The sequence below is a fragment of the Ictidomys tridecemlineatus genome, chromosome 3 (genome assembly GCF_052094955.1).
Source record: "Ictidomys tridecemlineatus isolate mIctTri1 chromosome 3, mIctTri1.hap1, whole genome shotgun sequence".
Taxonomy (NCBI): Eukaryota; Metazoa; Chordata; class Mammalia; order Rodentia; family Sciuridae; genus Ictidomys; species Ictidomys tridecemlineatus.
In genome coordinates this window covers 213,345,937-213,360,354 of record NC_135479.1, presented here as the reverse complement: position 1 = coordinate 213,360,354, position 14,418 = coordinate 213,345,937, and the positions used below count along the sequence as shown (strand labels likewise).

Sequence of the window (14,418 nt, the reverse complement as noted above, 5' to 3'; positions counted from 1 at the left end):
AGGGGCAGGACAGCTGGGCAAGCCCAAATGGGCTGCTGCATGTAGGACCGGCAGCGGCCTTCATGTTACCCTCGCTCCAAGCCTGGAGCTGGTCTGGCACCCTTGAGATTGGGGTCACGTGAACACAGCAGGAGATGTGGGCGAGGATTCTGGGAGGACAGTAGGAAATCTCACACCGGGGGCAGTCCACATAGAACCTGCCCTGAGGGGGCAAGGGGACCACAGCAGAGGTGTCATCAGGAAATGAACAGAGCTCTCACCAGGGGACAAAGAGACTCCAAATACAACCTCAGCCTCAGTTCACTTGGTAAAACCCAACCAATCACTTGAAACATCTGACACTGAATGCAAGTAAAAAGTTTTATACAAAATATTTTATTAGCAGTCTTTATTCCTTAAAATTACCTGACTTTCTCTTCATACACTCTACACCTCCCTCTGCCCTCTGGGTTTTGTTTGACGTCTTGTCCCCTGACTTAGCTGGCGTCAGACAGAAGCCTCGGCAGGGCAGGACCACACTCTTTCCATCTGCAGCAGGCACAAGGTGAGAGAAAGCTCTCTTTCCTTTTGGGGTGGAAGGCAGTGAGGGCTCAGAGACCACCTTGCTACTGAGATGAAGAATGTCACAGAACACCACCAACAGGCACGCACCTGGAGCAGGTCTGCACACCAGCACGTGCCCGTGCACACATGTGCACATATGTCTGTAGACACACACAGCCACATTAGCCCCGTCGAGCCCCAGTCCCTGCAGGGGTGCTGTGCAGGGACCAGGCAAGGGCACGATGGTCCCTCTCCACTGAGACAAGCTGACAGCAGCCCCAGGCCAGCCAGCAATGCCCAAATGGGCACTGGATATAAGGCCCTGAAAGGAGATGCAGACCTCCCTCACCTCAGCCATCTGCTTGGCAAGACGGATAACTGAACGAGTATCTGCTGATGTACTATTGCACTTATTGCATCTTCGGTACGTTTGCACGTGACGAACAGGAGGCAGCAGAGCAAAGTAAAACAGCAGGAACATGGGGTTGGCCCGGGGTTCCAGCCCCCCCTGCTCTTCCTAGCTCCGGGGCCGCAGCACAGCCTGGCCTCTCCAGCCTCGGCTTTCCTCACCTGCAAGAGGGCGGAGCCTCCAGGCACAGCAGGGGTGGCCTGGAGCTCCCTCGGCCAGGCCCAGGACAGCACCAGGCCGTGGCTGGATCAGGGGAGATTTGATGAAGGAGCAAAGGAACAGAGGACCCGCAGAGCAGCTGGCTCAGCACATGGCACCCTGTGCTCTGCCCTCTGACACCCACGAAGGTGGCTGCTACCTGGTGGACACCGACCACGCCTGACCTCCAGTGGGGAAAACGACCCTCTGTGGGCTTCTGACATGAGTTTACACTTAAAACCCTCCTGGTGCCTGTCCTGGTCCTGAAGGTGCCCCCAGGTGGCGGGGTCATATTCCAGCCCCAGCTGTGTCAGGTGCTCCAGGGCTGCTCCCCTCCCTGGGGACAGGCCCGCCCACTCAAAGGAGCTTGAGAGGGGCTTAATTGTCTGCTGGTGTTCAGCAGAGTAGAAGTGGAGAAGTGGGGAGTTTGGGAGGGATGTTACAGCCAGAAGTCACCAAAGGCATCAGACGCGGGGCGCTGTCTGGGTCACATCCCGGCACAGGAACAAGCGCCGTCACGCAGCTTGACCACCATGATTTAGAAACGCAGCTGGCTGCTTGGTTGCTGTCCTACCTAGCTCACTGGGGCAGGTGTTCACCAAAGCACCCGGGAACACAAGGTCAGCAGGGTGACAGGGAGACCCACAGTACCAGACACGCACCTGGAGCAGGTCTGCACACCAGCACGTCCCCGTGCACGCATGTCTGTAGACACACAGCCACCCTGGGAGAGGGCACCCGGAGAGGGTGGAAGGCCTCGGGCCTGCCAGGCTGCCCTCTCAGGACTTCAGGGGAGGGGCCAGCAACACTGTGCTGAGGGGTGGGTGCCTTTAAAATAACCCTGTCACAGTTGGCATGTGCCTTCCCTTCCAGCTGCGGACAGCCCGAGATCTGTCCCAGAGATCTGTCCCTTGGAAGGACCCCAATCAGATCCTTATTTATTAAGGGATCACAGTGGAAACTGGAAATGGGGAAGCAGAAACTTCTAGGCGGAGAATCCCTTCAGAGAGCTTTGGTGCTCTTGGGAAACGGATTCTAAATCTAGGGGAACGTCAGGGTCCCTTCTGAACTTGCCGAGGTATGGCACTGCAGTCTCAGGCTCTGCAAGAAGGGAGCTGTCTTTGGAGCACATGTCCTGTGGGCCTGTGGCGCTGCCCCTTGCAGGAAGGCTCCGTGAGCCCCGGGGGGTAGGGGTGGGGGTGGGGGTGGGCTTCTGGGCTGGCCCCGCCTGGGGGTCTCTGAGGCTCTACACAGGGCTTTCGCGTTTCCAACTCCATTCCCAGGCCTCCCCTGTGAGCAACGTCTCACACTTGAAATCAAATGAAGACTTTTATAAAGGCAAAGTTTGACCCTGGTTCCAAACTGAATCTAGAAGGCTATATCTGTATAGAACAAGCAAACTTAAAACTACACTTTACTTGCATTTCAATTGGATTTACTAAAAAAGATCCAGGAGTGAAAAAAATAAAAAGACTCTCTAAGCATTTTCCAACCAGATGCACGTGGAAGTAAAATCCAGACACGTTCCATTCTCTACCAGCAGGGAACGAAAGCTTTGGGGCCACGAGCGAGGGACCTCAGAACCTTCTGGAGCGGGAAGGTACCTTGCGCATGGTCTAGTGCAATTGTTTACAGGCAAGGACACTGGCTCAGAGAGGTTAGCGACCTGCCCACGCAAAACACAGCCTTCACAGGAGAGGGCTCTAGCACAGGTGTTCTGGAAAAAGAAGGGTCTCATGGCACCTCTGGTCCAGCTGTCCCCTCACCAGCTGCTCCAGCTGACTCATCTCCCCAGGCCACAGCTGCAACTCCCCTAAGCTCAGCTTCCCAGGTTCTGCGGAGGTAGATGGTGTGGGAGAGGAGCCAGGAGGAGACCTCTTTAGAAATCAACAGGGGTTATCTTCTTTTTTAGGAAAAATGAAGGTGGTCAGAAAGTTAGGAAGAAACAATGTAGTCTGCTTAAAATAAGAAGCACATGGGAATGAAAAGGGCTTGCAAGAGGTGGCCACTTGGTCCTGCAGCTGTGGTCAGCTGGGCAGTGCTGCCTGGGGAGTGGGGTGGTGTGGAGCCACTCCTCCTGCAGTGGCACCTGGACCTTTCACGGACCCACTCTGGCATCAGGCGGAACCCCTGTCCCTCTACACAGAGCGTGGAATTTACCCTGGGTAAGTCCTCAGCAAGTGCTAAAAAGATACGGTTTCTTAAAATGAATGCAATTTATCGACTTTTGGCTGGAAAAGTGACTCTGATGGATGGAGAAGAGACAAACCTCAGGAAGATGACCTTGAGAAACCGCAGTCCTAATGTGGGGTCCTGCCCGCGCACTTCCTGCCCCAGGACATCCAGCTCCCAGGCAACCTCAGGGAGGAGCAGCGTCACGGGGCCTCAGGAAGAGCCTTACCGCGGGAGCCCCTTGTCACCAGCTGTGGCGGTTTTAAATCCTGTGTGTAAAAAACGAACCTTTCTACATCTTCCTAGTTACAGCTAGAAAAGGTGATGGAGAGAAGAACCGACCCAGCCGGGCGGAGGAGCAAACTCGGAGCCCTCCAGCCCGCATGGTCTCCAGTCTCGTCTCGGGCGCAGGCCATGCGGCGACTCGGGGGCCCTTGGCCACATGTCTCATTCGCTCCTTGCAGCCGTCCGGGGCTTTTACCTCTCTGCCTGGATCTTGTACCGCAGGACAAAATAGGCGATGAGGCGCAGGGAGATGAAGAAAACCCCAAGGACGATGAAGTCCAGGTACAGCTTGGCGTTCTCCACGTCCAGCTCGCGCAAGATGGCCTCCGACTTCTGGAAGTGGCAGGTCTCGTCGATGTCGCAGTGCAGGTCCTCTCGGTCCAGCCCGTAGATGGAGAGGATGACGCCCTCGAAGCCATACCTGGGGAGGAAAGCGCCCGCGTGGGGCCGCCCGCCTGCTCAGCCGCTCCCAGGCCAGTCTACTGCCCGATGCCCCGCAGGCCTCCAGACCCCCACAGCTTTCTTTCCGGAAGCTTCTGAGCTTCTCAACAGGGCCCTGAGCTGAGCCCAAGAAACAGCCCCACTAGGCTTCTTCCCAATTTTGTTTCCTCCAGCAAAATGCAACGGGATGAGCAGATGCACCCACTTAGTGGCGAATGAGCTGACGGACACTGGATTCCTTCCAACACTGCGCACCTTTTAATGGTTAGATGTGACCAGGGGCTGGACACCCTGGCCTGGACATACAAGCACTGGGATAAAACGCTGTGTACCCTCTGTGCTTGCCTCGCCCAGCCAGAACAAAAACACTCATTTTCAGACTAAAGACCAGGCCTCTGGTTTGCTCAGCTGCACACACGTGTTTGGGGAAAGCCTTCTGCGGGGCTTTGTGTCGGCTTCCTTTCCTGAACAACGCACCTGGGTCTAGGCTGACCTTTCAGAAGAGCAGCACTTGTGCCTAGCTTGGACTGTGTGTGCCACCTGGACTGGCTGCAGTGGGGGCGGGTGAAGCTCTAAAGTTGGGCACTGTCCACAGAAGGGCCACATGCCAAGAGCCACTCAGAAACCACGGTCCCTGGGCCTGAGGCTCTTGTGCAGTGACACTGGGATGTTTGCAAGATGACCTGTTCCCCCGTGGATTTCCTCTTAACATTTACCAGCCACCAGGACCTTGTTGTGACTCTTTCCAAGTAAAATACAGAAGCCGCCCAAGGTGGCTCCCAGACACACCCGAATATGAGGGTGCACAGGGGCTTCTCCAGGGTCTGACGTCCCTGCTCTGTGTGTGTATATGTGTGGGTGCGTGTGTATGCGTGTGCATGCACATGTGTGTGCAGGTGGTGGTGAGGGTGGGCCAGACCCTCACCAAACTAGGAAATGAATGAAAGGCACAGCCGCCCTGCTCTGGGATGTGCTTGGCTGGCGGGCACAAAGTGGCCTGTGAACACAAGCTCATTAACAGTGATGTGACCCTGTCACTGTCACACCCTCCCTGCCACTGCCCACGCTACCTGACGTAGGAGATGTAGGACATCCACTGCAGGTACGTCGGGATGGTGTCGAAGCTGACGAAGAACCCTGAGAACAGGAGGACCGGGATGGCCGTCACAGGACCCACGAACGTCGCCACCTGGGGACAGGGCAGGGACACAGGACTTACTGGGGGAAGCTGGGGAGTCCTCCTGAGTTCCTGCACAGTGGCCCTGAGGACAGTCACCTCGGCTAGAAGATGAGCCCCAAAGGGCTAGAGTTTTCATGAGCTGACCAGAAGCAGGCGGGCAGCAGAGAGCATGGCCTCAGGGCCGGGGCTGGTCTCCTGCAGAGTGGCTTGCCCAGCCCGGCTGAGGAGGGGAGTGGGAGGGAAGCACCCTCCAGCAAGGTGGCCAGTGTCTTCTGGGAAGGTGACCAGTGTGCCTGAGGGGGGCTGACCCCTGGGTGGTATCTCTGTGTCTGGGGACCCTCTTTGGGATACCTTGGTCCCTAAGCCAGACTGATGCCAGGTCCCCTGCAGGTCCCACTAGAAGACACCCTCCTCAGCGGGCAGCCGAGGACAGCGCCTGCTCACCAGGTCCTGAGGGCAGGGCTCCAGCCTCTCCCAGGCATGGCACACCTAGGGCTGTCACCACCTGGGTGACAGCAGCACAGCACAGTGACTTCACTTACAGTCCACTCACAATTCACCAGGGGCAGGTATGCGTGCAAGTGTGGTGTGGCCAGTGTGTGTGGGTACGTGTGGTGTGTGCAAGGTGTGTGTGTGGTATATGGTGTATACGTGCATGTGTGTTGTGCTGTGTGTGGTGCAAGGTGTATTTGGTTGTGTGGTATGAGGTACGTATATTTATAGTGTGGTATGTGTGCTGTGTGTCATGTGTAGTGTGTGTATGTACAGCATGTGGTATGAGTGGTATGTGCACCTGTGGCATGTGTGTGTTGTGTGTATATATGTGTATATCTGTGGTATGTGTAGAGCATGTATCTATGGTGTGTGGATACGTGGTGTGTGTGTGGTGTGTATACATGGTGTGTATAGTGTATGTGTATCTGTGGTGTGTGTGTATGGTGTGTGTGTGTGCATTTGTGGTATGTGTGTGGCGTGTGTAGTGTATGTGGATACATGGTGTGTGTAGTATATGTATCTGTGGTGTGGTGTGTGTGTGGTGTGTATACATGGTGTGTATAGTGTATGTATACTGTGGTGTGTGTAGTATATGTATCTGTGGTGTGTGTGGTGTATATCCATGATATGTGTAGTGTATGTGCATATATATTGTGTAAAGTGTGAGTGTATCTGCGGTGTATATAGTGTATGTGTATTTCTGGTGTGTGTGGTGTGTATCTGTGGTGTGTATCTGTGGTGTGTGTGTATGTGTGCATTTGCAGTATGTGTGGCGTGTGTGGTCTTTATCTGTGGTGTGTGTGTGATATGTGTATCTGTGGTATGCACGAAGTATGTGTGACTTGTGTGTATCTGTGGGGTGTGTGTGTATCTGGTGTGTTTACTGTATGTGTGTATCTATGGTGTGTATCTGTGGTATGTATGGTGTGTATCTAAGGTGTGTGCGTGTGTGTGCAACATGTGTGTATCTGTGGTGTGTGTGTATATTGTGTGTGTACTGTATGTATGTATCTATGCTGTGTATCTGTGGTGTGTGTGTGTGGTGTGTATCTAGTGTGTGTACTGTATGTGTGTATCTATGGTGTATGTGATGTATGCATGCACAACATGAGTGTATGTATATGTGCACAACATGAGTGTATGTGGTGTGACGTGTATCTGTGGTATGTGTGTGATGTGTTGTGTATCTATGGTGTGTGTGACATGTGTGTGTATCTGTGGTGTGTGTACTGTATGTGTGTTATCTATGGCGTGTATCTGTGGTGTGTGTGACATGTGTGTTATCTACGGTGTGTGTGTGTGACATGTGTGTTATCTACGGTGTGTGTGTGTGACATGTGTGTTATCTACGCTGTGTGTGTGTGACATGTGTGTTATCTACGCTGTGTGTGTGTGATGACTGGGTGTATCTGTGATGGGTGTACTGTATGTGTGTTATCTATGGTGTGTGTGGTGTATCTGTGGTGCGTGTGTGTGACGTGTGTTATCTATGCTGTGAATGTGTGACGTGTGTGTGTACCTGCATGTGTGGTGGGTGTGAGGGGAGCAAGGGTGTCGGGGGGCATCCTGGCCCAGGTGGCCTGGCGGGTATGTGCAGGGCTGTGGGTGGAGCTGCCCTGGGTGCGGCCGGCCCTGGAGCAGGACACTGAGGCCGGCCCTGGAGCAGGACACTGTGGTCCGCAGGGCCGGCCCTGGAGCAGGACACTGAGGCCGGCCCTGGAGCAGGACACTGTGGTCCGCAGGGCCGGCCCTGGAGCAGGACACTGAGGCCGGCCCTGGAGCAGGACATTGAGGCCGGCCCTGGAGCAGGACACTGAGGCCGGCCCTGGAGCAGGACACTGAGGCCGGCCCTGGAGCAAGACACTGAGGCCGGCCCTGGAGCAGGACACTGTGGTCCGCAGGGCCAGCCCTGGAGCAGGACACTGAGGCCGGCCCTGGAGCAGGACACTGAGGCCGGCCCTGGAGCAGGACACTGTAGTCCGCAGGGCCGGCAGCAGGGCTGCGTGGGGTCCTGAGGCAGGCTGCCCGGAGGGCAAGAGGCAGCAGGAGGCCTGGGCAGCTTGCTGGGAAGCAGGTGAACTGGCCAGAAAGTGCTCCCGAGGTGCGGGAGGCGCCCAGCTGGTGTGAGTGGGAGCCGTGGGGAGGTGCAGTGTCCCCAGAGGGCGGGAGGGGAAGCCAGGCCTCTGGGGGCTAGGCCAGCGTGGCAGGCTCAGAGTGTGCCCTTAGCGTTCAGGGCCATTTAGAGGAGGGGGTACGGGTGTCCCTGTGGCCTGGCTGGGGCGGGTGCCTAGCACCTTCTCTAGAGTGTCATCTTTCACCCTTGTCACAATGCCACGAGGTGGACACCACCGCTGTCCCACCCACAGGCGAGGAGACGAAGGCCCCAGAGGCTAAGCCGCTGCTGGCGGTGGACAATCCAGGAACTGTCCGGGACCTCAGGGCCTCGCAGCACAGAGTGAACCTGCAGGTCTCATTCCCAAGGATAGGACTGGCCCGAGACCCTGAGCTGGACGTGTGGTTTGGCAGGTCCAGGGGGGTGGAACCAGGCTTCTTGAGACAACAGGGATGGGCCGGGGTGGGGAGCAGGTGCACGTAAAGGGGGGTGTCCCAGGGATGGCTGAGTAGCGCAGACCCAACCATGCTGCAGGGATAGGGCGCTTGGCTGGAGCCAGCTGTGTGACCCCAACAAGTCCTTTGCCTTTCTGGGCCTCAGTCTCCCCACCCGTAAAATCATGTGTTTGGGACTAAGTGAGCTAAGGTTTAGCAACAGTGGAGAGGCATGGCAGCATGCAGCAGGCGCTCCATAAGTGCACGTGCTGTAGCCACTGTCTGCTGTCAGTGCACCTCTCCTGGCCACCCAGGACCATGCCTTCCTCCCCTTGGGACCAACCTGGACAGGGCAGAACTCAGAGGAAGGTCTCAGGGAGGGCGGGAGCCCCCAGGGCAGCGGGGCCAGGCAGGCGGGTGGAGGAAGCCCACCCGCAGCGCTGCTCTGCAGGTACCTGCAGGGACGTGGAGGCCGCTCCGATCAGCAGGCCTAGAGACTGAGCCACGAGGGAGGTCATGGTGCCCAGCGCAGCAAAGAGGACGAAGCGCACAGCGTCCGACGGCTGCGAGGTCATCCAGTACACGATGCTGCAGTAGGCCACGGGGAACATGACCTGGGGACAACAGAGCCCGTCAGCCCTGGACAGCCCACCTGCTTCCAAACCTCCCACCCTCCGCCCAGCCTCCAAAGGGCAGCCCGCGGACACACCTGGAAGGGGACATCGGCCATGGTCTTGGCCAGGTAGTAGGCCTTCAGGCTGTACCAGTAGTTCAGGTGTTCCCGAAGGAAGACGCCCATCTCCAAGGGAACTAGGGGACAACGCAGAAGACAGGGTCACACGGCAGTCCCCACAGCACCTCGGGCTAAGCCATGGGCGCCCAGCATAGCACCTGCCTGCACCGGGCCTCTCCAGGCTCAGCACAAGATGAAGGGCTTGGCAGCCTGGGGAATCGCCAGCCCTCCCCGAGCCAGAGCAGTGGTGAACAGGGCGGTGAGGAAGACCACGCCTGGCTCTCACTCCCTCTACCTCCTGGGGCCCACTCAGGCTGCCCATCCCGTGGGCTGAGGGCACACTGCTCTTAGAGACTCAGGACAGCTCAGGCAGGACGCCTGTGTGTGTGGGTCCTGTGGCGCAGCAGCTGTCCACCATGCAGCGCAAGATGGTCAACAGCAGGCTAGAATTGCCTGGAATTCCATCCCAAAGCACCTGTCCATCCCAAAGCACGCGTCCCAGGCCATGCCCACACTGAACTGCAGGTGCTCACGTAGCTGTGTGAGGGCTCCGGATTAGAAACCCTAGCGAAATGTCCCTCCACCTCCGTCTACCGTGTCTGACTGTCTTCCATTAGAGATTCGGTCCTTTGGTGTCAACACCATATTTTGGTGTCTAACAGCAAATACAATAAAACCTGCATCTGTCCACATATAAGTGGACTTTGAAGAAACAGGACCCTGCGTTCAGAGAACCCATCTACTGGCCAGCTGGCCCCGGCCCCCACTGCTGGGTAGGAATCCAGGGACCGGAGGGCGGGGCGTGGGCGTCACTCACAGGTCAGAACGGTGGGCATGAGGGCGGCAAACATGAGGAAGAGCATGGAGAAGAAGAGGAAGCCAGAGTTGCTCAACACCTTCTTGGCTTCATTCCCGATGCCCAGGTAGAGCAGGCCAATGAGGAGGCCGATCCCGATGTGGGAGGTGATCCGCAGGTGCGTCAGGACCTGGGCGGACACAGACCTTACCCTGTGCAGGAGCCTGGCTTCTGGGCTGGGGGTCTTACATGCCCTCCCTCAGGCCCCAGGGAAACAAGCCCTCGCCCTTGCCCAAGCCACAGGCGTGTCCTGCGCGGCCAGCTCTGTGGTCAGGGAGTGCTGACTACCATATTCACTTCTCCTCAAGGCCAGCTAACAGGAAGGGGCCGGGGCAGCGGGGAGAGCAGGCTGGGGATCGGCAGGCCTGCACTGCAGACCACGGGCTGCGCACCTGCCTCTCCCAGCCAGGAGGCCAGCCTGTCCACTTCCACGGCTGGTGTTATCAGGGCACCCACTCACCCGCTCCTTCCCTATCAGGGGCCGCTGGCCCGCCCAGTGCTCACACCTTGGGCTGCTCTTCTGAGGGGGTGCACTCCCCCTCCACCCTGATGGGGGCTCGGCCACCTGGCCTGTTTGGACCATGAGCACCAGTGACCACTGCTGACCCCTTGCTTCCCTCTTGCACTGCCCCCTCTGTGAGGCTCCAGGAGGACAGTCCAGATGGGAGCTGTTCCTCCGTCCCCAGCCCCAGGACAAGACAGATGGGGCTGAGCTGCCACCCCCCTCAGCACCAGCCAGACATGCCCTGGCTCGTGTGGACAGACGTCTCGGGATCGTCTGTCACCACAGTGACAGACAGCAGTGGCTGGCAGAAAAGCCACCTGGAAGCTGGGTCGGGAGAGTCCAGAGGAGGGCCCGCGGGAGGCCCAGAGGACGCTCTTACCGAGTCCCTCATGATGCTGAGGAAGGTCCTTCTGAAGAGGATGCAGAACTGGGTGAGGCAGCTGGCAGAGAAGCTGTGGCAGCCCTCCATGGAGGCAGAATCCTGGGGACACGGCGGGAAGGGCACCCGTGAGCCCCCAGACGGCCACGCCTCCATGTGAAGCAGGGGTACCCGCCTGCGGGGGTGGGGGGAACCTTGGGCTCTGGGGCCTGCGTCACCTGTCCCCATCCCATCAATCCATTTGCCTGCTTTACCTCTTCGGGGGGCCGGTGCCAGAGGAAGGGGTTCACCTCGCCGTCTCCCGCTAGGTCTCTCTTGTAGTCAGAGTCGCACAGGCCCTCGCGCACTGCTCTCACCAGGCGGCCGTTCTGATCGCCGTACTCGCCTGACGCCACCTCCATGACTGCCGGACACAGGGAGTGGGTTAGACCAGGCCCGCGACAGGTGCGCCACGGCAGGATGGGGACACAGGCTCCCTGGGGCCTGTGGGAGGGCCTAGGCAGCGTCCTAGCAGTCCCCGAGACGCCCCTGGTGACGGCAGTGGTGCAGGCCACATCGTTCACCAGTCGGCACCCGGCCCTCAAAGCCCCAGCCTGGCTGTAGGACGTCGGCAGGTGGACAGCAGGGTCAGGGGGCCTGGAAAGCCCGGCCGGGGCCTTACTCCCCAGCTCACTGAACGCCTTCCCAGCCACACCCTGCAGGCGGCAGGCTCCTCTGCAAAGAGCTCACCTGGGCCATGTGCCAAGCCCACGGAGTCCCAGGAGACCACGGAGGAGGAACACCCACCACCGCATGGTGTGCTGGGTGCCCGAGGCCATGGGACAGCCGCCCGTACCCTCAGGTCCTGGTGCAACGCCACCCTGGCCTCCCTCCCCCAGCGTGCAGACTCGCTTGGTCGAGCTCCCTTCTGCCCCGGCCTCCTCTGCCCACCCCACTCCTGGACAGAGGCCTCTGCACTCTCCAACCTTCTGCTCCCCAACTTCCTCCCTGTGCCCTGCCCTGGTTCCCACTGGACACCATCCCGAGATGCCCAAAGCTCCCTGTCCCCGGCGGTCTGCTCTCTTCCTAGGCCGGAAGCTGGGTGCCAAGCACTCCTACATAAAACCCTGCTCCAGGCCACGCTGGGTGGCCAGGCGAGGTCTCCAAGCTCTGGCTGTCCCTCACCCACCCGGGGCCACAGCCCTGGGCTCCCCTCTCAGCAGAGCACCTTGTCTCCCAGGGCCTCTGCACCCTCCCGGGGGCCCATTTCTTCTCCTGCCGCCCTTCCTCTGCAAGCTCACCTCCATGCAGGCTTCGGGTCCCACCTCCCCTCCCCTGCCCACCTGTCCCTTCTCTCGGGTGGAACTCTAGTTTATAAACTATGGACTCTAAACGAGTTCCATCACGACTTCTAAAAATGCTCAAGCCTTCCCCTTGATCAGAGCTGCCCCTCACCTCTCGCTTCCTTCCAGCGTCCCTGTCTCCCTGTCTCTCCCCTCCCCGTCACCGCAGCCTGCCTCTCGGGAGTGAGAAGCATTCCCAGGAGCAGTGCTTGCTAAGCCTAACTTGGAAATAATGCCACGGCAGTCATGGGACTCTGGGGCAGAAGGCCAGAGTCCTAAAGAAATATGACTGAGAGAGAGAGGCTGAGGCAGGAAGACTGGGGGGATGTGCACCTGGAGCCTCGGTGTGACCTGGGGGAGGGTCTTCACAGGGGATCAGTCATGGATCTGAGAGGAGTTTATCCTGGATGTAAGGTGGGCCCTAACTCCAGGGACCAATGACATCATGAGGTGAGGACACAGAGCTGGCCATCAGATGTGTCCACCAGGAGACAAGGAAACTTCTTTGTTCTCTACCAGTTCCACCCAGATGGCCCCCGAGCCACTTGAGGGATAGTCGATCAATGTGAAGCCCCTCCTCCCAGCTGGTCTGGGCGCCACTCACCAAAGTCTGCCGGGTTGTGGTAGGTGGGGCAGTTCAGGCCCAAGCCCCTCAAGTAGGGCACCAGGTTGGAGACCTTCCCCCGGTACACACATTGTCCTTGACTTAGGACGTAAAGCTGTGGACAGTGAGGAAAGAGAAGGCATCCATTGGCCTCGATGACCACAGTGGCAGAGGCTTCCCGACAGCCAGGCATCAGACACGCAGGACTCATGGGGGGGGGGGTGACCGACCAGCCTCAACCTGGCTGGGAGGCCGGGGTGGGGGTCTGGGGCAGGGGTCCAGGGTGGGGGCCAGGAGGGGCCCAGGCAGTATCTGGGAGGGGTCCAGGAGGGTGCTGGGAACTCATACCTGGTCGAAGAGCTCAAAGAGCTTGGCACTGGGCTGGTGGATGGTGCAGACGATGGACCGGCCTCCCTGGGCCAGCCCCTTCATCAGGGACACCACTTGGAAGCAGGAGGCACTGTCCAGGCCGCTGCAAGTCAAGGGTACCATGAGACACTGGGCAGCAGGGACAAGCCCGCTGCCCCAGGTCCTGGAGGGGCTGGGAAGCCGCTGCCACGGAGGCAGGGGCCAGAGCTGCCATTGCAGGTCCTCAAGGTGAGGCTCTGCTCCGCCTCAGGGCTGCTGAGGGGCCACAGCAGGGGCTGAGTGTCTTGCGTGCTACTAGGGGACCAGCAGGTCTTGCTGAGGAGCTGGGTGGGGCACAGGGGGTCCCCACCTGTCTTGGGAGGGGGACTGTAGAAGTGTAGTTCCGAGAAGCATTCTGGGTAGCAGTTGCAATCCCCTGCCCCTGGGCCCACTGGGGGCAGCACTGGGGACGGGTGTCGGCCACAGAGGGGTGGCTTTGGGGCACCTGGGCCAGGCTACACTCTGGCAGGTGCTTCACTGAACACAGGGGGTCTTCCATGGGATGGCCATGGGCTCTTCTCCAGAAGGTTCTGGGGTGACCTCTCTTCTCCTTCCCCTTCTCAGTGCCCCAGCCCTGTCCACTTCTGCTCCTGTCCCTCCACTCCTCAGGACAGGGCAAGGGCAAGGAGTGTGTGCCCGGCAGCCCCTTGAAGCTCCCCTCCCAGGACAGGCAGCCTGCTGGAGGAGGGCTGAAGGCTTCTCTGCTCCGCTGTTTCTCAAACACCTTTAGGGAGCTGCCTGAGGCACCACCAGCTGAGGGCGGGCACGGGGCTGGGCTGAGCGGACAGGGTAGATGTGCCCTTCCCTGCAGACAGCCCAGGCTGCTGTCAGGACCTGCTGGCCTTTGGAGAGGGGAGCCAGCAGGCAGGAAGGAGGCGACATAAAATCTGGTTCAAGAGCAGCCCACCTGAACCCTGAGGCTCATTCTTCTGGGGACACTTGAATATGCTGTGACTAGGAAGAGGCGGCCCAACTCACTGCCCGTGGCTCCAGAGCCAGCCTCTGCCCACAGCCTCCAACCGAAGGGGGCATCCCCAGGACTGGTGTCAGGGCTCACTGGCATGGAGCTGGCAAGCCACTCACGGTGGGCATCCTTCCTGTGGGCTCCTCTGAGCCACTGAAGAGCTAATGCAGTGGCTTCCAGGACACACGGAGGGCCTGGCCAGGGTGGCTGTGCACAGGGAACTCCGTGTCACGGGAGAGACGGGCACGTTTCCCTCAGATCAGCTCCCACCATCAATGCCCGGCACAGGGCCGAGCACGTGTGTGTCTGAGCAGTGGACAGTGAAGCAGCCGCTCTGTCAAGCGCTCAGAGTCCCCGCTGCGCCCAGGCAGGAGGGA

At 58.9% G+C, this 14,418-nt stretch overlaps 1 protein-coding gene across 2 annotated transcripts in view; it reads right to left on the bottom strand.

Annotated features, from left to right (window-relative positions):
- Window positions 1-355: 355 nt before the first annotated feature.
- The window catches only part of Abcg1 (ATP binding cassette subfamily G member 1), a 58,409-nt gene continuing 44,346 nt past the window's right edge, over window positions 356-14,418 (bottom strand). For both annotated transcript variants that reach the window (XM_005323465.5, XM_078044689.1), the window contains exons 7-15: window positions 13,018-13,141; window positions 12,670-12,784; window positions 10,998-11,146; window positions 10,744-10,845; window positions 9,821-9,989; window positions 8,980-9,080; window positions 8,726-8,884; window positions 5,119-5,237; window positions 356-4,028 (exon numbers count right to left, since the gene is read on the bottom strand). In XM_005323465.5, coding sequence (XP_005323522.2) covers window positions 3,800-4,028; window positions 5,119-5,237; window positions 8,726-8,884; window positions 8,980-9,080; window positions 9,821-9,989; window positions 10,744-10,845; window positions 10,998-11,146; window positions 12,670-12,784; window positions 13,018-13,141 — 1,267 coding nt within the window. In that variant the 3' untranslated portion in view covers window positions 356-3,799. The remainder of the gene's footprint in view (window positions 4,029-5,118; window positions 5,238-8,725; window positions 8,885-8,979; window positions 9,081-9,820; window positions 9,990-10,743; window positions 10,846-10,997; window positions 11,147-12,669; window positions 12,785-13,017; window positions 13,142-14,418) is intronic.